General features: G+C 40.1%; 1 protein-coding gene across 6 annotated transcripts in view; it reads right to left on the bottom strand.

The window, feature by feature from the left end:
• shisal1b (shisa like 1b) overlaps nt 1-25119 on the bottom strand; it is a 142965-nt gene that overhangs the window by 14827 nt on the left and 103019 nt on the right. For 5 of the 6 annotated variants that reach the window (XM_030426335.1, XM_030426334.1, XM_030426333.1 and 2 more), the window contains 3 exons: nt 10267-10477; nt 3744-3957; nt 504-810 (listed from right to left, as the gene is read on the bottom strand). In XM_030426335.1, coding sequence (XP_030282195.1) covers nt 504-810; nt 3744-3957; nt 10267-10333 — 588 coding nt within the window. In that variant the 5' untranslated portion in view covers nt 10334-10477. Of the gene's footprint in view, nt 1-503; nt 811-3743; nt 3958-10266; nt 10478-25119 lie in introns of those variants that run through there. The other variant, XM_030426338.1, reaches the window with a different exon arrangement.

Genomic DNA, 25119 nt, shown 5'->3' with positions numbered 1-25119 from the left:
TGCTTGAAATGCTCTAATTTGTCCTGCTAGACACGCAGTTTCCCCTGCCATGTTTCTTCATGTTACAAAACACTGAGTACAAAGAAGAACAGAGAAAAAAAAACGAGAGAGAAACTGTGTTTAAAAAACAAGGACATTAAGAATCTCTGAAAAGAGATCCTTGATTTTCTTACTAAGCATCTGTTACACACATTGCTTTTCCAAACAACAACAAGAGACTCACACTGTAATATGCTTATCTGAATGGAACAAATCATATTTTGTATTAGTCAGCACTGCGTTATGTAACAAATCAAACTGTATGGGTGTCAGTTTGGCTATCTTCTCTTTTAAATAAATATGCATTGAACCCTGACCACAAAACCAAGGGACGTACCGAACTGTGACTTCTGCGTACCGTTATCTCTCCCTTGAAGATACTTGCGGTGGGGAGGTTTGTGATGCACATCTTAGTTCACATGTATGATAAACAAGTTGGCAGTTGTCATATGACAGACAGCAACTCACCATGCGGTGGATGTGTTATAGGGCAGGAGTGTGGGGCTGTGACTCTCCCCTCTGAGGCTGTGTCTGGGCTGATAGTGGCTGGGGACCATAGGCTGAGCTTGAGCCTGGGCTTCGCTCTCCTCCGGCATGGACCTGTGCCACTGACTCCGAGCCTTCTTCAGCCAGCGTCCTCCGAGGCCCCATTTCTCCAGGTAGACCCGGCACAGCTCATAGTTTATGGCTGAGTAGTAGAGAAAGTCGAGCGCCAGCAGCACCATGACGAAGAAGCCGTAGATCCACACGCCGACCAGGGCTGTATAATTACTGCGGGAGAGACAGACTGGGAGTATTGGTACTGTGTAATCTGAGAAAGATGATGATAAACAGGCCTCACATGCTCAGAGCTGCAGCACCACCCAGTTACCCTTAAGCTGATCCACGATGGAGCTGCCAGGTGTCAACGTTTGCTGTTCTTGTAGCAAGATCAAGACAATCATCAAATCCTCCCTTGATAAAAACCAGTTAAATAAATATATTAAGACCTCCATCTGCTCTATTTGCAGCTTTTTAAATACTGCTTATTAAATTGGACAAAGAATTTAATTAGCACAAAAGTCTTTTGAATCCATCTCACATTGGCTCCTCCGTTGTTCCTCTAAAATGTGTCCTCCCAGTTTTTACCTCTTGTAAATTTTCCCTGTGTATTGCATGATCCAGCTGGATTTATGTGGGACATTTGAACTTTCTTTTAGTCCAAAGACTGCCATAAAGCACAGCAAGGTAAATGAGCAGAAATAGCTTCCTGAGAATTTTGGGAAGCAGCCAAAAGAGATACTGAATACAGTACCTGGGTGTGGTGTCTCCGTATCTATGTTCCCTGGTGACTCTCAGTTGCTTGGAGACAAATTGAAAGTGATTGAGCCCCATTATGATGTTCTGATTAGACGTGATGAAAGACAGAGATGGCACAGGCTATTACTTTGAAATAGAGATTTATTTGAAGGGAAACCAATCTTTTAAATAATGTCGGCACATTTTTCAATTTTTCTGACTGCATCGATAAAAAGCCTTTGTAAAAAAAGGGCGTCAAGGTGCTTCTAGTTCAGTTAATCAAAGGAAGCGACTTCTGTCTGCAAATGATGTGACCTTGTGGATATTTATCTGAATAAATGGCTTTTAAATGAACATCTTCTGAAATGAGCACAAAGGTAAGTGCATGCCATGGCAGCACTCATATTGGAATGTATCATTAACTGCACTTACCTTTCCTCTCCTCTGCGTCAGAGACATTTACCTATAATTTAGTTTTTTTATGTCTACTCAGGTCATTTCAGCATGCAACAAGCTTTCCATGCAGGACTTTATATAAGTCAACCTGGGGTTAAGCAAACTAGAATATGTGGCCAGTCCTTTGAGGGATCGATCATGACCATGGAGCTAAAACAAATGATATTCAATATTTAACACAGCTTCCTCAGAGAAGGAAAGCAGATGCAATTGATTATCTGTCAAAGGAGTGCAGCTTTTTCTGTTACTTTTTAAAAATTTTACTCCCCCATGATTCTTCCACTCTGAATCTGTTTCGATTCTGCAGAATTTCAGCTTCCCTGAAACCCTCAGAGTTTCACCTTGAACTGCAGTAAATCTCCAACTATAATACCACTTTCACCGTGCACAGCGAGTAGAGAGCAGAATTACGGCCAATTTAATTCGCTTGGCCAGTGGTAAATACCCGAACTGACAGTCCCATCGCCCAGTGAGGCAGAATGAAAGAGCGGCCCAACAGGCCTTGTGACACTAAAATGAAATATCATGACCTGCTGCAGGGCAGTGTAAACCGCCCGAGACAGAGGCATGCTGGGAGGGCATTAGCACAGAGAGCTGAGGTTTTGTCACCCAAACAACAGAACATTTTTCTGTGTCCTTCAGTTCGCTTGAATCTGGTTATCCGGCAATGAAATATGTGTGTCATCAGGTGTATGTGTCCTCTGTGAGGATATACTGTCATATCATGGCATGTGGTGAAGAGAGGTTTACTATGAATAATACTACAAAGTGCTGTAATTCTTGCATGAGTATATTTCTTGTGATAGCATACCACGGTGATGCTTGACAGAATAGCCGGCACTTAACACCTGCTTTGTGAGCGGTCATGTGGAGGCGTCACACTCGCAACACAACAACTGCTTTCAGCATCTGCTCTCCGCTGTGGTGGTTTTGAATTTCTCTGTAGGTGTGGATCGATGTCAATGAACCCTCCGAGTAAGAGCAAACAGTGTCAATGAGTGCCATACTGTCAGATGAGTGAAGCACATGAGAGCAAGCAGACCGTAACCTGCTGTTTTCATCTGATCTGAGGAAATATCAGCTTGTTCCACCATAGCTGTTCACATACAACTCTACTTATGATTATTTTTTACCTAATTACTGCCACCAAGACAAGGAGGTTAGTTTGGGGTCCTGTTTATTTGTGTTTTGGAGTATAACTCAAAAACTACACTACAGGTTTTAATGTAATTAGGGGAAAGTTCATCATGACCCTAAGAGACAAACTGACTGTTTTTTGGCTCATTAGTTCTGAACTGTGGGGCAGGGAAGTAAATATCCTGCCATACTTCAGAGCTGAATTGACAGTCATTTTTTTAAGAAACAATTGTGGAAAATGCCAAATATTCTGTTGTTTCAGCATCTCTTATGATTTTCAGCTTTTCATTTTTTGACTTTCAACAGGCAATAAATTATCATTGCAGTTCTAACCACTAATGAATATATTTACCTAGCAACTCACGGGACTCAAAGGATCTTCTACCCACACCCCAGATCCGACACCACAGGATACCAACAGAGGGCCTGTTTCTTGTCCTCAAAGGCTCAGAGCTGAGTCAGACTTGTTCCAGCACGTCTCACGGATGCTCAATCAGATTAGGATTTTGGGAGTCCAGGTTGAATCCTTCAGCTCTTTGCCACATTGAAAGGTGATTCCTGAGCACAATGTACTGCTGGAGGAAGGCCACTGCCATTAGGACTGCACTACTTGGTCTACAGCAGTGTTTGCGTGGGTTGTGCATGTCAAAGAGGCATCCACATAAATGACAGGACCCAAAGTTTCCCGAAAGATCATTGTATTACAACAAGATGATAACTGATCTTCAATTGACCTGATTATCTCCAGAGTGATGGCATTTTTCCACATCTTTAGTAAGGACAAATGCACAGTGTAAGGGAGTAAAATAGCAGTGATTTAGTTTTTTACTTACTTGTGTGCATAACCATCTGAGGTGGTGGTGAGGTTGAGCTGCATGACCATCTGGAACTCAGTCTCGTTGCAGCAGTATTTGAAGGCGGTGTTGTTGTGGTGGCAGCAGAACACGTAGGACTTGTTGTCCGAGAGGCGTGGACAGTGAAAGCCGAAGTGGTAGCGCCCCTTGTGGTCGGAGTACGGTTCACACACTCGGAAATGAGCTGAGAGGGCTGCAGATTTGCGAAAGAGAAAGATTTTGATGTAAGATTTGCTCAGAAATTGTAAGGAAGTGAGTAATGAGGAAAGAAACACTCAACAGGAAGTTTGTCTTCCTTTTCTGAAAAAAGAACAACCCCTTATTAGAATTCTTGTTCAATGAACTCTCAAGGAACCTTTAGCAACCAAACTTCAAAACAAGTACTGAAAGCTTTTTGTTTTCTTTGGAAGCCTCAAAAAAGACACAAGTGTGCATGTCATTATAATGCTGTCCACTGTGGAACAAATAACAGTGTACTGGCAAAAAATAATCAGATAGGAGACATCACATCAAATACTGATGGGAAAAGAACTGTCCCGATCTATCCTAGAAGGAACAGACCAACCCACAAAAAAATACATAAACTGAAATTTATCTCATCTGTTAGGTCATTATTTCAGTTATATTAAAAGTCCCTAGATGGTGTTTTTGGTCGATGTTACAATAAGGAGTTACACAGATGAGATAAAAGCCAGGGGTGTTTCTTTCCCCACATTACTACATGAACTGAACTCAAATGAAAGGCTCAGGGCTGCACCGATCTCTTTACCTGTTCATCAAACCCCCCCAAATTCTCCTTCTTCTTGGCAGCTGGTCATACAGGGTAACAGAGTCATATCATTTATCATGAGGCAATGCAAAGAAATGTGGTACAAATCGCAATCTGTCTTATTTGCATTTAAGTCCCTGCAGCTTTAAAAGAAGATAAATCTGTGCATCGTTGCTGTCACATGGGGAAAAACAGTATTGTTTTTTGTTATAGAATCTGGCAACCAATAAAACTTTTCCCTGAATTTGAAACCACAGGAATCTTTAACAGCACCTGCTGAGACTCCATCTGATAAGAATAAATTACCAATCTGTCAGAGAAACAAAGCAGATGTAATGAGTGCCAGATTACGAGGCTGATGATAGTTAATGTGCATCACAATGGACCAGGACATATCCACCTAATTCAGCACCTTCATAACTGATCGGTATCAGCCTTTTGGCATCCTTTCACTTTCTATTACTGGTAATTAGACTCAGAGTAAATGTTCCAGTTAACCTCAAGTCAGTATCCTGTAAACTGCATAGAAATGATACAAAAACTGTACAAAACAAATATATAATTTCTGCACATACACATGTTCACTCACTCGTAGCCATGAGCAGGCTGGAAAACGAATAAAGATACACTTGTTCAACACTACACTGCTGTTGCCGCTGGTGTTACTCTGCTTTATACAGTGTGTGTCATTGTATCTATTTCTTATATTACCTCCATCTGAGGAGGATTTGTTTTCGCCTGTGTCCGTTTGTTGGTTTGTTGATTTTTGTCAGCAGAGTAACACAAAAACTACAGAATTGATTTCCACGAAACTTGGATGGTGGATGGGTCTCAGCCCGAAGTAGACCCCATTAACTTTTGGTTCAGAAATGAAAAACAGGACAGAACTAGGATTTTTTTCTCACTTTCGTTATATTGCCAGACAGGGCATTTTTCAAAGATGGCTATTTTTCTTCTTCTGGATCTTAACCTGTCGTGTTTAGTTGTCCAGCACAAAACAATCCGCTGTCCATCAAATCAAAATCCAGATATAGTGGATTTTAATTTGTTTTGACAGGCAACAACAACAACAATAACAGTGAGTTATAGAGAGACAATATAAGACATCATACAGATTATGCCAAAAATCTCATTTAGACAGAATTTATAGAAAACAAGATTTGATCTTGGAAATAAGCTAAATACATAGTTTTACACTTGATGTGTCACCATTTTGTTCTAATAAAATATTCTAAAAATGTCTCTTTTTTTTCTGTATAACACATCAAGATCTTAAAATACCACATAATATTGGCATACAGATTTGTGATGACACTTGCTGAAAAGTTGAAAAATAAACCTGTCGGCTTTCTCCAATTAAACTGTTTCTTAATAGCCATGAATACATCTTTGGCATTTCTTTACTGCAAACACTTGTTGCTGATTTACAGATACACTGACACGATTCTGGTTTGCCAAAAGATAAAATCAGAAGATGATATCAGCTGTGATATTTATGTGTCATTTGCTGATTTCGTAAAAAATGAACCTCTCTGATTCTCTTTTCTGCCTGATAAGCAGCCTAAGTGTAAGTTAAATTACGCCACTTCATGTTAAGTGCACCCACATTCATTTTATTGCAAGTGCTTTGTCTTTTGTGTTTCCTTTCATCGACAGAGTTGTCAGAAAAAAAAAATGTTGCTGTGATTTAGTTGAAGGTCCACTTGTGCTGCGGGATGATAGAAGTCTTTCAATAATCTCAGGCAGAGACAGATCAGCATTTGAAAGGAGAGAGCTCTTTCAGGTTATAATGAGCTTGGTGTGGCAAGCCATCCTATTTCGACAACCCCCCAAATTTTAAAAAGGGAAGAGGAAGGAGGATTAGAAGTCAGGAGCGGTTTATTCAGTGAGAGAAAACTCTTCATTTGACCTATGCATTGACTCTACTGCAGTGAAATGGTTCTGAAATCAACTTGTGTCATTTATATCCCATACATCCTTGCAAGTAACGGAGGGGTCAGCAGTTGTAGGTACATGTACTGGCAGTAAGAAAACAGACGCCCTCAATGTCGGAAGTGGACCATAAAGTTTTCTAACGATGCACGATCTGAAGGTTTGTAAGAGCAGAGTTCGGGGGAAGTCTCTGGCTTCTCAAATAAACAACAGCTGGTTCTGGAAGACAAGCAGCTATAAACACACCCACCTGGTTAATTTCATTAACACCTCTTGAAATTTAGGATACAGTTAACAGCTTGGCTCTTGCAGTTCAGTATGTTTACAACCTGTGGTCTGAAGACTGCCATGACCCCCTCTCTCACAATCCCACAACAACAAACAACATCAGTCAGTGAGCACACACATGCATTTATTAATGGCCACAATTACACACCCAGTTTGTTGAATACAGAATGAAAATAATGTTTTATTTAGAAACTGAATAATAGAAGCTTAGAAAGTCTTGAAGGTATGGGTCCCAAGTTTTGAAGTTTTCTTTACAATTGCAGCACCTTGTTTGTTTCTCAAACACATTTTCAGAGTTACAAAATTGCCAACATAACTTTGCAAATCATGATCTTAAAACTGGTGCGCATTTGTTGGTAAAATGTTTTTAAATGTTGAGACTTGAGTTTCTAAAGGGCTGGTTTCCCTTATGCAACTTTCTTTCAGGAGAAATGTGTATGGTGGTGACAATGGCGAGAAACATATTTGCTTGTGTAAAACCTCAGCTAACTAAATCATCTTGCTCAATATATTTGACAAAGTATTCAATACATACTGAACCAGCTCTAAGAGGTTTCAGTTATGAGTTTTGGTCAGCATTACAGAAGAAGACGTCCTAACAAAACTGTTGGATGTGTAGTCTTTCTAATTACGGATTTTCACAGTTTTATACTCAAAAAATATATTTTCTATTGACAAACATCATATGTTAACTTCATATTCAACTTCTTCAAACAACATCAAAATAATTATTTGTCTCTCACCATTCATAATGTACATATTAACCAGAAATAAGGTCTCATGATGGTCACATGTTGTATTTAAAGGGTAAGGAGGGTTAGGAATGCTCCATTAATGACTGAGGCCTAGTCCTAGTCGATTCTAAGGAATAGCCGATGGCCTTTCACATACACTGAGCGTACAGGAAGATGATTGTATGCTCTGGCTGGTTGCTTAGCTACAATAAAATAATAAGGAATGAGGCAGGGAAACATACTGCAGGGAAACATACTGTAGAGAAACATATTGCTCTATACAGAATCTTCATGTATAATTTTTCTGCAAAACATTTTGAGCATCTATTTGTATCTCTTCTCCATCACTGTATTATAAATGCCCGTTTGTGTCCATTCTGTTACCATCAAAACTAAAATCCTCCAGTATCATAACACATACTCCAAGTTCACATTTGACAATGATAATACTAACACTGAAAACCATGGGTGTGTGTGCATCACTGTGCGTGCAACATAGTTTCTGAATATCTTTCCCCTGGTCCATTTTCACTGACCTGAAATGCTGTGTATGTGTGGACACAAGACCAAAATGCATAGAAAAAGATTTGATTGAAGAATTACCCTGGTACAGGGATGGGCAACTTTAATGATAGAGAGGGCCACAAAAATGTTATCCTCACTACCTGAGGGCCAGATTGTAATCGCGCACTTCCACCAGTAGGATACTACATCCCCATCATTCAATTAGCCGATTTAACACAGAGACAAAACATTCACATTCCTGAGTGATATACAATTATTTCTGTGCAATGACGTCTCAAAAATCCTCATTCAATAAAAAATAACACAGGCACAAAGTGCAACAGTAATATCAAAAACCAATATTCATGTTTGATGTGCATTTCTACTCTCTGCCCTCCCATTCCATGACATGTTTCATATTTATGCCGTGAAGGAGCAAGGGAGATTTTGAGAACAGAAAAATATATTTTGCTAGCACATAAATCATATTTTGAAGATGATTTTTCCCTGGGTAAAACACAATTTCATTTGCGGAAACAGAAATATATACTGTGCTCAATATATTTACAATAGTATTTGCGTGTTTGCTTTTATGCATTTTAAGGTGCAATAATAACCTCTGCCCTCTCATAAACTCTTGCTGGCTGCGCTGCAAATCGCTCACTGTTGCTCTCAATCTCTCCTTCTGTGCGCTCTACTTCGCCTGCACACTGGCTCAAGTTAGCACCGCGTTAACAAACAGCTAATCTGAATTTAGTGTCTCTAGTGATCTCCAAGTCTTCCACTGGGTTGACTTTGTGGCACATTTATATGGCTGTGCCAACTTGAGCGAGTATTCTCCATCACTGCTGCACTCTGTCCTCTGCTGCAGCGGCGCAGTAATGCGCGTCTCGGAGTGACACCTCCATCCCGGACGCGTTCAAGTCCAGCAGGCTCCACAAGTGTTTGATATAGTAAATAGCCACCCGCAGTGTCTCCACCTTGCTGAGTCGTTTGTCTTCCATCTCCTGTGGCAGATGCTTTCTGAGCCACGCATGGCCTTCATTTATGCAGCGCACTCGGTGCCGCTCCTTTTGCGGATGAACGCAGGCTTGAAGGAGTAATCACACACGCCGAGGAGTCTGTGAAAAGGGAAATAGGAGGGCAGTGTGTAGGGTAAACTCTGGCCATGCACGTGAACGAGGTATGCGGTGTCCAGGTGGAAGGGCAGTCTGAGTCGGAGCACATCCTTGTAGTGCGCTCAGGTGTTATCCATGTAGAGGTGCTGGAGAGCAAGCGTGGACATATGAAACAGGCTCCACTGACACCTCTCTATGAATTAAAAAGGATAGATGTTTGTTCGTTGTGTTTTTGATGCTGGAGGTATGGGGTGTGATCCGGGGCGGAGAAGTAGCCCTATCTCTTTCATCAAAATACAAATTGTTCACATAACGTTACTTCTGACGACACTGTGAATTATTGATATTTGGAAATTGACTCGCGGGCCGCATTGAGTGAGGACGGGGGCTGCATGCAGCCCACGGGCTGCCAGTTGCCCATCCCTGCCCTAGTACATATGGACGGGGCCTGAATCATATAAGTTATCATAACAGGATGCACTGTTCTCTGTGCTGTCCCCGAGCAGTGCCTGTGGCAGAAATCCAGAACCTGTCCAGGCGAACTCTTAATGCATTATTTTGTAATTGTATTCAAGTTAAAAAGTTAACAATATTCACACACTCACAGTGCTGCTGATTATTCCAAACTGCCTCCTCCTCTTGCCCTAGTTTGTCATTTTTAAACTTGACTTGGCATCTTTTCCCTTGTGCATAATGTATATTCCATATCTCAGAAATATGTGTTGGCCGGGTTCTTCTCTTTGTACCTTTTTGGAGTTGTAATGTGCTCTCTTGACAGTTTTATGCTGCATGGCCTCATTTAGAGAGTGCCTGAAGGTTCAAAGCTTTTACAGCCAAGAACATTTTTTTGGCCCTTGATGTCAAGTGTGCCTGACTTAACTTCTGGCCATCAGATGTCAATTTCTATCTATAAAATCGCCTCTTTTGGGGTATTTTCCTATATTTAGTTAATGGCACTAGTGTCTTACTCTGTAAAGGGCTCAGACCTACATTTTAAAACATGCAAAGTTTGTAGAAAAACTGCTCCTAGCCTGCCTAATGTTAGCACACCCTGAAACTCTTGTATGATTGTCTGTAGGCTCCTGTTATTAAAAAATATATCTTTGGAGGACCAGACAGGCAGACTCACTGATAAGCACACACTAAACTTTACAAACCTGCAGTGGACAGCAGGAGGAAGATGATCGTCAGGACATTGAAGGACTGCCGGTTGGTGATAGTCATCTTCTCGTCCTCATATGGGAGGAAGGGAGGGAGCAGGTGGGTGAGAGGGAGAGAGGGGGGCTGCTCTGCTTTAGCTGGGCGTGGGCATCCTCTGCTTGTCGACAGCTCCTATCACATGGCTGCTGCTGCTGGGAGTCACGACTCCTGAAGGGAACAAGGCAAGCAGAGAAAGGAAAGATTAAGATATTTGATTTGGATTTCTGGAAGTGCCGTCTTGCTGTGTGGAAAGCTTCTCTGGCAGCGTGCGCCCATCATCACATCTAAAAATCAGTCCTTAGGTGTACATAATAGGATGGCCTGGGCATTAATATTAATTGAAATTGGCACTCAGGCAAGTCCAGAGCTCAAATTTGTTCCATTCTTGCAGAAATCCCATTGGTGATAACAGTTTTGCTGCTTTTGACAGGAGAAATGTTTGCCCTTGATACGGTCATTAAAAAAGTTTGGAAAACGTATCAGAAAATATTTTGGCAATGGAAAAATAATAGTTACTTGCGCTTTAATTTACAAGTCCATCTTTTTTTAATGTTGTAATTTGGCATGAATTATCGGGAAAACAGAGACATCTGCTTGTCTACACATGTCATCTGAACATGCAAAAATGTGAAATTTTGTCTTGAAGCAAGCAGACAATAATAGATAAATGATTGAATAATATTAATTTGTGTTTGAATTCAACTTTTCTTTCTTATAATGAAATTTCGGCCCCACAAAATCAAGCATTATAGTTAGCTGGGACCCATACTGTTTTTGCTGTGTTTTGCAATTATTTTGCCCTTTGACTAAACTTCCCTCTAAGAACACAAATTACTTTCTGATGTATTATATCAGCCAAAACTTTAAGACAGAACTAGTAAGTATAATTCTCTGATGTTTACCAAAATCTAATAGAAAGTAGATAATTATGTGACTCTGCTTAATACTGTGCAAGTATAGTGTTCTTAGAGAAAGTGTTGTTTTCACCAAATATTTGATGAATTATGCAAAACGTGCTCCTTCAGCACTATGTACAGAGTTTTGACTGCAGAACTGCTGAAGAGCAGTTTGCTTGTAAATGATGCATCGTGGTAGTACGTGAACTTTTCTTCCTCCACCTGAGTATCACTGTGCACTTACTATTCAAAGCTGCATCATTGCCACTGATGCTAGGTGAGATTAATGGTGTGGCTGCACATTCCGCTTAGCCACGCTTGTTTCTGTGCTTTGGCAAATTGATTCCTTCCATAGCACTTGAGGAAATTACATATAAACGGTCCTTGTCCCTGAATTATTTAAAGGTGATGTTTATGGTAATGTATTACAAACTTTGTCAATGAACTATTTCATAGCATTTAGTAGGGGTTTTACAAAGTTAATGTGAGAAATAGGATTGCTATATAGAAGAAAAGACTCTCATTATCTGCAAAGCGCTGTGTTAATGTACTGCTAATTCAAACCGAACATTTATTACTGCTGCAGCTTCACATTAAAAGAATTTAACTGGCCACACACCAGTACTTTTATTCTGAAGTAGGCTAGCCACGCCGAAATGTTATGTGTTCAGCGAGTGTGCCCTGCTATAGCTCATCCAAATATTTTTTGTCGAGCAAAATGGGGAGCCATTTTCTACATTTGTTGACAGTGGATCAATTGTGAATCTGTCAGGGAGTAGTTTTATACAGTGTGTGGGAGTAATGGAACAAGAAAGAGCTGTTAGATGAAGAGCTGCAGGTGAAAGACTGCACACCTCCAACTTCTCAGTGAGGCAACAAACACCTTTTACCTCATTAAAGCTATCAGGTTTCCTGTTTGTATTGGTTTTAAATTCAAACTACTGCCAAATAAAATAACTGTATAGTACAGCGGAAACACAGACTACCCAACAAGCCTAGTAAGAAATACCTTGCAGATGAATGTGACTTTGAGGCTCTTATTACATGTGACAGAGGGAGCCAGCACCACCAAAAATGTCTAAATTTAAGGCTGACATTGAAGATGCCAAAGCTCTCCGTCTGCACTCGTCATGCCAAGTAGGTTGTTAGAATGGTTTGGAAAACGCATTTGCTCCCCAAAACCATAACATCTACAACTCCCATATATATGAAATAAATTCCTGTACAACTATAGCATCAGAATCTTCCTTTGAAAAATGACCCCGAAACCACAGAGGGCTTCTGCTGCAAGGTTGTGCAAAGAAAGTTTTTTACACCCTCTCAGTTGAAGCTGCATGGAAAGTATTACAAAACCCCAGTCCTGAATTATTGAGAAGCTGACAGCAGCTGACAGCAGGAAAGAAACCACATATAAGGAGCAACAACTAGGGTGTATAGACGACCGTCTATGTTCTTTTTCTTGTGATGAAAAAGAATGCAACGGTGGATCACATCCAGTTTAATGTTGCATCACTGCCTTCTTTTGTTTGTCTTTTTCTTGACTTATTTGCAAGTTGTTTTGGCAACACATGTACACATAATCAAAAGGGGGAGGGCAAGAGTGAAGAGAAGACAGGAGCCACAGCCTTAAGCCACATGCATTCTCAGAAAAATGTACGGACAACACGTTAGTCACTAGGTAAGAATGGCCGAGTTGTACTTTCTTTTACAGAGCAGCTACCTTTGAGGCTTAAGTGATGATGTGGTTGTCATAGTGAGAAGGAGATGATAATAAAAAAGTATCTTATTTACAGGCTGCACTGACACAATTCATCTGTGGCGTATGGGAAGTGTTCCTTTAAATGTTGTTCAGGACTTTCAGCAGCACTCTTAACTTTAAGCAGAGAAATGCAATGATTGATTAATAACTATATTAATAAATGGAAAACATTTTTAATTAATTATTTTCTTAAATCGATTAATCATTTAAGTAATTTGTCAGGGAAAATACAAAACTTTTGACTATTTAAGTTGTCAAATGTGAGAATTGACCGTGTTTTGTTTGTTTTCTGTATACAGTAGTTGTGAGTTGATTATTTTTTCAGCTTTGGGCTGCTGGTCAGAAAATCACATTTGTGCTGCGGGATACTGTGATTGGCATTTTTTAACGTTTCTTACATTTTATTGAACAAACACTTAATCAAGAAAATCATTTGTAGATCAATCAATACTGAAAACAATCATTAGTCGCAGCCCTGTTTGGAAGAACACAGCCTTCAGTGCTTAATTTTGTCTGGAGGTTTACCCATATTTAAAAACCTGCATATACATGCTCATTTTGGTGTGAAAGGGTTATAAGATCACACCAGCATGATGCCAAAACAGTGTGTTTGGTGCAATGTAATTTGTGCCAACAGTGAAGTGAGTTTGGTGAAACAGGTGAACTGTACCATGTTTAATATCATACATTCCTTGTGTCAAACAAGGGACATTTTCAGCAAAACACATATATGTCAATACTAATATAGATTAAAAGTTGACCATGCAAGAATCATTTGGCATGTTGAGTCTGGAACAGTTAACCTGTTTCGCCAAATGCACCTACCTCATGTGTTCTGTTGCACCATACACACTGTGTATCCAAATTAATTTGAAGTCAATTACTGGAGAAATCTTTGCCTGTGTAATTGAGCCTCCATGGATAAAACTATGTACTGTTGGACACTATAGTCATGTAAACACCTTGGAGAATCCTGGTACCCGTCACTTACTGTTGTTCTACCTGTTCCAGCTCCTACTTGTTGCCATATTTGGTTGCACACGACTAAATCGACACACGATGGGCTGTGTGGACAGAATATGTATGTATCGCACAGCCGGCTGTTTCTGTTCGAGTCTTTTAAAGCATTTTATATCAGACAAGCTGTTCCCTCTTCAGAAAGCTAGGCAGCTGAGGTCCCAGGAGGCTTGTTAGAGTGGCATTTTATATGTTTTTTTTCTCCAATCTTTTTACTCCTGGTGAGAGCTTCAGTGTACCGCCAGATGACAACATGCAGAACAACGAGGGATTCCCATTCTCTGAAAACCCCCTTCTTCCTTTCTACTGCTGTGAAGGGTTTTATATACATTATTCCATCCTGTTTTTTTTTTTTCCACATGGAGTCACATCATCGTCACTTTACTCCCTGTGCTGTACAAGCACTAAAAGGGAAAGGTTCACGTCATCACAGTGCTGGGCTTGTTTGCAAAGATGAAGCAACTGTGACAATTTGTGTAATGAGCCTGATGGTAGTGAAGCAGAACATGTCCTGTAAATACACAGGCGTGGATGTAGAGAGGCACACAGTATAGTACACAGTGCATAGCTCCTCGGGACTGAAAATAGAACATACCGCCCAGCTGAACAGGCGTGCGACACAGATGGAGGGTCTAGCTACTTGCTGTTTATGTCTGAGATCAAACTAAAATATACATAAAGATCGTGACAACCCTGCGTTATCACTCCAAAAGATAATGTAAAGGCTGTTATGAGAGGATATATCTAAAAAATTAATAGAGAAGGCACACAGACCTCGTTTATTTGTCGACATGTTACTCACTGTTGTTGCCTGAGAGACGAAGGAAATATTAAGCGACCAATTACTGCAGCAACCACTGTGAATACAACAGCACACTCTTCATCAAAACGCAGCAGGAGACCCAAATCTGTCAGAGGTTTGATGAGGGAGAGTGCAGTGGAGGATTCGGGGGCTATTCGGAGATTACACACAGTGATATACTGGGCCTCATCTCATGAACATTCTTGTCCAAGTCTTATTTTTGTTCAAACATTCACTTCAAAGTCTGCGACACGTTACTAAGCTTTCTAAAAATCATTATTTATTTATTTTGGACAGCTATGTCTTTTATCTGAGAGGCTTTCAAGTTTGTAAAGGCATGAACTTGACATAACAATTCTGTCACTTTCTCTACAGCTCAACTTTATTTTTAGGCCCGCTATTTTGAGTATTCACATAACCTTTTTCTCTCCTAAAGATGACAGTAGTAGTTTGATATTAAGCAGCCTGTGTGCCGCGTTATTAGGTTTGTGTTATACTCAGAACACATAAATACACTCTGTTGCTGGCCCTGAATCCATGTTTTGAGTTACAAGTATAGTTTAGAAATGAGATTCCCACTTCACACATGGAATGAGTGTGCATGAGCAAAATGCATCTCATGTCTGGGTTTGTTGATGGGCCTGCATCCAAATACTGATCAGTATTCTGCTGCAACGAGCCCTGTGCCTAATTGATGCTCCCTTTGACTGCCATCATAATAAATTGGGTTTCATTCACTTTTGATGACATGAGAGCTTCACTCAGAAGCCCTTCAGCAATCCATTAGGGTATTAGCCTATGATGGAGACTTGGAGCTGAGATCTAATGATCATCATTGGCACAGAGGATGGAATTGTGTGCAGCGCCACTGTCAGTGAGTTAAGAGTGGCAGCCTGAGGTGGTGAAATGGACGATTGGTGAATGTGTAGTGCAGTACGTGTGCTACAGGTGGAGTGGTGATTTCAGTTTTGCAAGGCTAAATATGGTATGGTTTTGAAAGTAGGAAGTAGTCATACAATGGAAAAAAAAACTTACGAAGACATAAAAAAAAAAAATGTATGGATTAAGATGCATTGATAATTTCCACCCAGTAATTTTCTATCCATTTTCTATACCTTTCTTGTTCAGCACAGTTACCTATTTTGACAAGCACATTGTGAGAGGAAGGGTACAAACAGGTGTGGATCCACTGAGCAGAAACATTCCCCCCACCCAATATGTGTATGATACTTATCTGCCCATACCAATGACCTATCCAATACCATTCGTCAATTTTCACAAAATTTTTAATCTGTATACTTAATTAATTTAATATGAGATAACAAGAGTCCACTTATTGACTTATAGCAAAAACACAGGATGTTAATATGAGGACAATTATGTATTTATATAATGTGGATTCGTCATGTCTGTCCAAGACCCGATCTACTTAATTAGGTTTGGTTTGTATTGGCCATAATACCCATTCAGTGGTTTGGATCAGTGCACCCCTACATACCTTAGAGGTTGCCAGTCCTCTCCACAGGATGACACATACAGTACATACATATACGAACAAACCAGAACCATGCACATTTGTGACTAGACGAATAATTTAAATAAAAGAGAAAAAGGTGATGCTGACAGACTGGATTATGCAAAATATCTAAATAAATATGGTGTTCAGGTTTTTCCTCACACTACCTACACAAGGGAGGCTATTGTTTTTCTATCGGTGGAACTGAGAAAATTCACCAAAGAAGTCAACTGTAGGTCAAAAGCAGTTTAACTCAATGTTATTATCACTTTAATACCATGCACTGTAAAGTGTTTACTTTTCCCATTCTTTAGAAGAACTTGCATCAAGCGGAGACCTTTACGAGCCTCCTGTGCCAGCTATAACCTCTGGCTCTGACCGGATTTAATGCTGGGCTGAATGATGCTGATTTGAATTTGATTTGTTGTATTTAATACTGACAGGCAAGGAGGAAATTCAATTTCGTTCATTTTGTTTTATTGCCCTGATAAGCTTTCACAAAAGGTCCTTAACAACTTTTATAACAAAACCTGGTGAGTCAAGATAAAAGGGCAAGCTGATTAATATGTCTTCCTCTCAAGTTATTTGAAATTATCTAAATAGTCAGAATTATACTTAATAGTCGGAATTATACTTAAAGGGATATTCCGGTGTAAATTTAATCCATGGTCTAACACACCGTGAAACTGTGTTAGACTCCCTTTCAAGAGATCAAGTTAGCAGACCACTAATTTACGGAGTTTTATCAACCTCAGAAACGACCGCACGACAGCAATACATTGCAGTAAATGGTTCCAAATATAAACCGCCACCAAAAAGCCACAAATAATGCTCAGAACAGCACCAAACTTCAGCAACAGTACAAATAGGGTCTCAGCACATAGTCCGGGGCATCTAACCTCCGCTAGCTTAGCTGGATTTCTACAGAAAAGCTGACTAAATTTACCTCTCTTCTGCAGCAGCTTCCTGTTGACGGGAAGTCCCGGCGACTCGATTACCGAGTGCAGTTAAGTTCCGCGGCTCATGGATGAAAATGTATGATTATGACTCCATGGAAAAGCAATCAAAGTTCATATGTATCTTACCTGCCAGTTTATAACAGTTATTATCGAGAGCGGACAGGGAAAAGAACGGAATTGAGCATTTCTAATCGCACTCGGTAATCGTCGCGTCGGGACTTCCCCGACCCGGAAGCTGATGGAGGAGAGTTGAACTCTGTTTTTAGCATCCCAATAGCTTCCCTAGCTAAGCTAGCGGAGGTTAGATGCCCCGGACTATGTGCGGAGACCCTATTTGTACTGTTGCTGAAGTTTGGTGCTGTTCTGAGCATTATTTGTGGCTTTTTGGTGGCGGTTTATATTTGGACCCATTTACTGCAATGTATTGCTGTTGTGCTGTCGTTTCTGAGGTTGATAAAACTCCATAAATTAGCGGTCTGGTAACTTGATCTCTCGAGAGGGAGTCTAACACAGTTTCACGGTGATTAAGACCATGGATTAAACTTACACGGGAATATCCCTTTAAAGTAGAAAGGTTTCAAGAAGTCATACAGTAACATGTAACACAACAACCGATTTTTAGCTAGGTTGTTGTGTAACCTGTTACCTGATTTTTTTCTTTTTCAGCTATTAATACAACATAGAAGACACCGCCCTTTACATTATAAACTGAAGAGGCACTGTCAGAGTAATAACTGTGTATTCCTTTGTGTTGTAACACTCCGAGCTCAGAGATGCAAAACTAAACCAAAAAGAACAGAGCTTCTTCTCTGGTTTATATGATCAGTCGTCTGAATACATTTTTCCAGATCAAATATTCTAAAAAAAGCCCAGTGGCGGAAGCGTGTTTTGGTCTGGCGGACTGATGTCACTTGCGAAACACCATGTAAGATGTGGGGAACACAGTAACATGTAATAATGTGAATATAATAATAATAATTAGCAACCACAATGTAGTGTACAGGAAATGAATAAATACATCTTTAAAAAAAAGAGAGAGGGAGCCAAGGGAGAATAACACAGCAGGGTTGCCATAGAGCTTGTTGTGGAGAGTTTGGCCAATATGGAAACATAATAGAGTCAGCTATTGTGCAGTGCAGCCACCTTGCTGCATGGGTGGTCTGTTTCTGTTTTTGACTTTGTAATGGTTTGTTAGCCTTACACAAGCAGAAGATGGGCTAAAGGCTGTAATCAAACTTACAGCTGCTGCTGGCTCGCTGTGTTTCTACCTGCTGAGAGCTGTCATGTTGATGGAAACCATTCTGCCTCCGTCTTCACTTTGTCTCACACCCTTAATTCATCAACAATTTGGAATGACGAAGGCAGATTGGAAAATAATAGAGGCTTTTGTCTGCTTCGGTAATACCCAGTACTAGAACTGGCAGCACAGAACAGTTGTAAGATGTTTTTTCAGAGGGCAATATCGGCAACCACCTGGAAAAAAACACTCTCCCAGAGGTGGTTCCTGACAGATCCGAGCGTTGCTCATTTCACCTCGGTACACTGCTTCAGTCTCATTTCAACTTAAATATGCAACTCATTTCAAATCTATGGAGGTGACGGGAGAAGAAATCTGATACATTTCCTTAAGTTTTATCCACACAGAAATAGTGAAAGGAGAGATTATATAACACGTCAAAACTCTGTGGTGATTTGTCTCATCAAGTAGTTGCTGGGAGGAAGTCTATTCTTGACCAAATGGGAATTTAACAGGGTAATTCTTTCTTCAGTAATTTTTACCTGGCAGTAAATATATGCATGCAGGGAGAGAGAGAGAGACACAGAGAGAGAGATGGCTAATGAGACAGCTACTGGAGTCTAATAAGTTGAATTCATTATACAATCAAGGTCTCGGAGTCAGTCGGGAGATGAACACTTCTCGTCTAATATAATGCAGATCCATGAAGTGATCCATGTGATGCAGTATGAATGAATCCCACTCTCTTGGTGCGGCATGTGCATTTGCAAGAGACTGGATATTCAAGGTTACTGATTAAACCTTTATTAGATAACAGCAGAAGCAGCTGGAGTGCTCAGCTTCTGTCTCTCTTGAAAAACACTGAGGTTATCGGCTGATCAGTGGATTAGTTTACAGGAAATGAATCTAATCTCTGTTTGTCTTTGTTTAATATCACTGAAATGGTGTATCGTTAGCTGACAAGGTCCATTTCCTACCTGCTCTGGAGCTTTCAATTATAGCACATGATTTTTCTCAGCACATTAAGTTTGTTTTAGTGGAAATCAGTGATAAGTTAAATGATTAGTACTTAAGAACTGTTTACCATTGTTGACTCAAAAGTTGAGAAGTTTGTTCTTGACCTTGGAAGCTGACAAGGCAATCTCATCACACTGATCATACAGGACAAGCAATTTGAAAAATGTCACTTTGGATTTTAGAAAACTGCACTGGCCATTTGTCACAGTTTTCTGACACTTTATAGACCAAACAATTAATCAATTAATCTAAAATGTAGTCGACAAAATTGATAATGAAGATTTTACTTGCAGCACTTTTACTTTTGATTTGCATTTGTAGTGCTGAGCAGAATCTCTACTATTCAGATTTTGGATAAAGCCACTCCAAGGACTGGATGGTGTTGAGTTTGACTGCCAAATGTCACACAGATGCATTAGCTGTCGCAGTCAAGGCCACAAAGAAGCCTTCCAGGAATCGTTCCACAGCAGCTCCCAACACTTGAAGTTCCAACAAGGATTGAGCTGCCTGCCGGCTACACACAGGCCTCATCTGTCAACGCATCAGTGCTTTGGCACACATATTCAGTTTTCTTTGGTAGCAGGACTGTGACTCATGCAAAATAACTGGACTTGTTTTGGCTCCAGGCTTTGGGAGACATATCCCGTGGACTACTTGTTGACTGTGATGCAGACAGACGCGACAGTATCTCCCAGACACAAGCAGCATTGTTTGTTTGGATATGCTTTAACACCCTACTCTGGGCTCACTTGGTTTCTCTTGGAAACGTTCCCCATCATCTGACCCTGGATTTAAAATAGCTTCCACCAGCAGACAAATAGCCTGCTGGGAATTTCAAAAATGAAGAAAGAGAAAATCACGACATGGGACAGTAATGCATGACAAAAACTGCAGCTGAAAAAACACAGCAGCTAGATAATCTTTGTTGTCTCCCCTATGGCATGCATAAATGTTCTAGGTTTAAAGACCTCTATGGTTGTGAGGCAAGACTAGATCAAAAGCTGGCTCTCAAAAACACAATAGTCTGTGTGATCCAACATTAATCTCACACTATGAAACAGTAATAAACCAACATTAGACCAACACTGAACCAACCTTAAATAGTGAACACATCAATCTGAGGTAATGGTTTGGTTACACACTTTGCTTCCTAGCTCGCGGGTTTTTGCCCTTAAATTTTTTCTGTATTGGCAAAAGACAGCTTAACATACTACAAGGAGTTTTGATCTGGTTATGAAATGGTCATTCAATAATGATCCCTCTATATAACTTACAGAAGCAAACAAAAAACTCAGTGAGACGATTTTCTTAATTTACTAGACCATATCGCAAATTTCAATAAAAGGACAGGTTTTGCAAGCTTCCAAATGTGGATGTTTATTTCTTCTTTCTGGGACCAGTTTTATAATTTTTCGCCTGGGCCTAAGTGAGCACACAAAAGAGTGACACACGTCAGGCAGGATTACTTGCGCACTTGCACCTCTGCCTCTGGGTGAAATTGCCAAGAACGATGACATATACCGAGCAGAAACTGAGGAACAACCATTTGATGTGAATTACTAGTTTAACTGGAGAAATTACCAATTGGGAGCACAGTCAAAGAAAGGGTTAAAAATAAGGAGACCCCTGTGAAAATCTGGAGTGTTAGCAGGTATGTCACAGCCTGAGGAACAAGTTGCACTGCAACAAAGTTTACAAATAGATGCATTACCTCACCGCTAGCCATCCTACAGCTGTGTTTAAAAAAGCATAAATACTTTCCCTCACTTTCAGAACAACTGCACGTGCTAGCCAGATTAAGATCTTATATACAAGGTGGTGGTGATCATATGGATTTGTCCACAGGGGCCTTCTAAGCTGCTTTAAGAAATAAACATTTTTGGTTTAAAAGTTGATTGTCTTTTTTTGCCCTCAAAGTGGCTGCTGGCAAGAGTGCTATTCTCACTGGGAGGGCTGTAGGCATTACTACAACAAAGGACAAATAAACTACAAATGTATATGAAATAAACCCTGGCTAGACACTTTAAGACTATAATCTAATTATACAGGAAAAAACAGAAAAATATGCATCTGTAGGACACACAACTTACTACATATGTCACTGGAAGACCCTGTTCCTATAGTACGTTACCCACACTGCCTGAAAAACATTAATAGAAATAAAGTTAGGAGAAGAAAATACTACTCCGCACTGACTTTTACGAGAGTGTCGAATCCAAAAGTAGCACACTGAACAGAAAAAGAGGCTGTCAGTTTACCCCCAGATAACCTCACTGAACAAAACCCCATGCAACTTCATCTGGAAATAGTCAAGATAGATACACTGCAGTGACCTGGAGAGCTCTCACACACCTTGAGGTCTCAGAAGTCACAGCCGTCACAGCCGTCACAAGACGACCTCCCACTGTACTGCCAAGAATACCTCAGATGAGAACGGATAATGCTCCACACTGCTCTACATCCAAACGCTAATGGTGTTTTGGCAGCCAGTTTATATGGCCTGTTAGAAAAGCCTTAAAATGCAAGGAACCATTTGTGGGCTGTTCCAGCAGTCATTATGGGAAGTGTTGGTCGACTGGCCATCGTGGTGGGATTGCACCTCATTAATGAGGCTGTCCTGCTTTTGACCCACGGAGAGTGAACTCACCTCGGCTTGCATAAGTTTGGCAGGTTTCTGTGAATAATAACTTCCTTATTATGTCCTGAAATGCTCCCTCAATGCCACCAAGTTCAAATCTAAGCTCTAATATTATAACTTTGTGCTAAATGCTATTGAGCCAATTTCTGTGACCGTGTAATGACTTTTTTTTATAGTCAGAATGAACACTAGCGGACTTACCTGCTGTTATTCACTGATAATACGTGTACGTGACTATCGTGCCTATTTAAATTATTAGTCATTATCTGAAAGAGGGATTACAGTGAGCCATTATATTACACGGCAAATCAAAAATTAAAGTCATCTGAGACCATAATTACTCATGGATGTCTTTACATAGCATATTACTTCTCTCAGCAGTGAGCACATACATGAACTGGTGCTACAATAAAGGATGTTGACACACACACACACACACACACACACGCACAGCAGTTCAGTTTATACTCCCATTGATGTTGTTTTTTCTGATGTAGACTCAAGAAACAAAAGCCCAATCACCCATAGACACACAGCTTTTATCCGCATTCATGCTTTACCAGTCTTGTAACGACGACACAGTGTGTTCTTTTTTAACGATCAGGTCCACCACCAGTGAAAAGATTGTTTTCACTGAGGACAACAAACCCCTGAGGTTTGCTGGCTCAGAGGCCCAATCTGTACATGCACTCCAGTAGTCCCTGTCAGAAGAGGATGTATTGTGTGAGCCTTTGATACAAGAAAATAATGAACAGAAGGAGGTTAAATATGCATTTTAAAGCTGTAAACGGTTGCTGTTTGTAAATTGTAAACTTTACTTCCATCTTAAAGTCAAATCCTTCACAACATTACGTGAATATGCCTTAAATAACAAAACTTCATGAAAGAAAATAATCTCAACTCAAATGCCTAATAAGTATTTTCTTTAGCTTTTAACTATAATAAACAGTTAAAGTTGTCTCAGATGTCAAATTTGCCTCCATTTTTATATAATTGATATAACTGGAGCTCCATAACAAGGCGATCACTCTCTTGCAATTTAACACAAATTAATTTCCACGTCTTATATCTAGTCATACTGACATCAGGCTATAGCCTCTACAAATACCATACATTCTAACTAGCGATGGTAGGCTACTTTAAATTAGTTAACATTAATGTTTACGTTAGCTTGTGTCAGCGATGCTTGGTGAGCTGGTGTTAACAACTGGATGCTTTCGGTTCAGATGTTGAATCATTGTTGACGTGCTGTTGTGGTATGCCAGTTCTGCTTTGCAGTAGACACACTGCACTTTGTAATCTTCTTTTTTAAGCATGAAATGATCCCAAACATTGGACATTCTCTGTCTTTTACAGACAGTTTCTTAGCTCTCCACCATCGTGCTAACTCAACTCTGAACGTAGCGATGTGTATAGACAGTTTTTGGCTAACAATAATTAATGTTACTGGAAAAATGTCGAATCAAATCCATCCTTTTCTAAATCTTTTTAACGCTACCACAAAAATAAAGAGGAGGCAAACCTGGCTGACGTTGGTAATCTGATATTAGGCCAACTCCATTTGATAAATGTTATCTAACCATTATACATTACCTAGCTAGTTAACTAGCATTTTGCTTACACTGGTTAACCTAAATTGTGGCTATGCAGTACAATGTGATGTGTTTGTGAAGATCATATATAATGTAACATTCAATCGAAGTGATACCCTTGTGTCTTCGGCAATGGAGTTGATGTTCAGCTGATTGTGAGGTCTACTTCACAGCCTGATTCACTCTTTACGTCGGGGAAAATTTGTTTACAGTTTTGGGAACAGAAGAAACGCGAAGACTTCTGTCTCCCAGCAACATCTTTTAACAATAGCACATGTCATTTTAACAAAAACGGGAAAGTTGACTAAGGTACAGTATCACCGGATCCCAAGCTTGCTCAACTTCTAATTGGAACACAGAGGTAAAGGGATAGGTCAATTATTTGCAGAACAAGTTATTTATAAACTTGAATGAATTAACTTCAGTCAGCTACCAAGTGAGGATTTTCCCTCATCATGAGAACAGAAAATGACAAATCTTACACAGATTATACATATTCTAATAAAGAGTATATTATCTGTAACATATACTCAGCCGAGTACTCACTCAACCTTTTGAGTTTTAGTTCATTGTTTTTGTTGTTTTTTGCTGCAGCAGGCAGCTGTTTCCAGTGAAAAGGCTCTAAAAGCCCTCTGTACATTACCTGCTCAGCACTGAACAGCAGACAGAATGAGTTAGCAACTGGCTTGTGACCATAGATGAGCACTTAGCAGAGCCAGATATTTCCCTCAGGAGGAAAAGGACCAAAAAACAAGAGCTAAAAAGACTGAATATTGGGGTGGGTTATTTTTTTCATTTATATACTGTTCCTGAAGATCAAGAATAAACGTCTATGCTCAAAAAGCCTTTTTCATTGATGATCCATCCAGGACAACTGCCAAACAGACAAAATGTCTGAGTTTGACACAAAACAACAATATTCTTTATCATTGAAATCAATTTATAACAAGAATAAAGTAAGCACCTTGAAAACCCATCCAGAGGTTGCATGTCCGCAGCTCTTCGCTCAGTCCCTCAATTGCCACTTCTTGTTGACACTGTAGATGCATTTAAGCTGTTACCTCAACATGCACATTCTAATCTGGTGATAAAAGCCTTTGCGCTACGTTGCAAAGCTGAGTCAAAATGACAGACACACTGCTGCACCTCCGACTCTATAATCTACAGCCAGTGTCTGACACCAGCGTTTAACCCTTCGTCCACCTCCTGTGCATCCGTGCTGTCACTTATTGGCTCTATCACCACAACACCTCAGCAGGAGAGGTCAGTCAGACGTATGGCTTTATATGGAAGTTTTTCAGAGTAGAACATTTCAATTAGTCTTCTTTGCTTTGGGTTTGCAGGCATAAAGCTTTTTTAGAGATTCTACTGATGTTT

Source organism: Sparus aurata, chromosome 8 (genome assembly GCF_900880675.1).
Source record: "Sparus aurata chromosome 8, fSpaAur1.1, whole genome shotgun sequence".
In the NCBI taxonomy this organism is placed as follows: domain Eukaryota; kingdom Metazoa; phylum Chordata; class Actinopteri; order Spariformes; family Sparidae; genus Sparus; species Sparus aurata.
The sequence above is the reverse complement of the archived record's forward strand: the minus strand, read 5'-3'. Positions and strand labels throughout refer to the sequence as shown.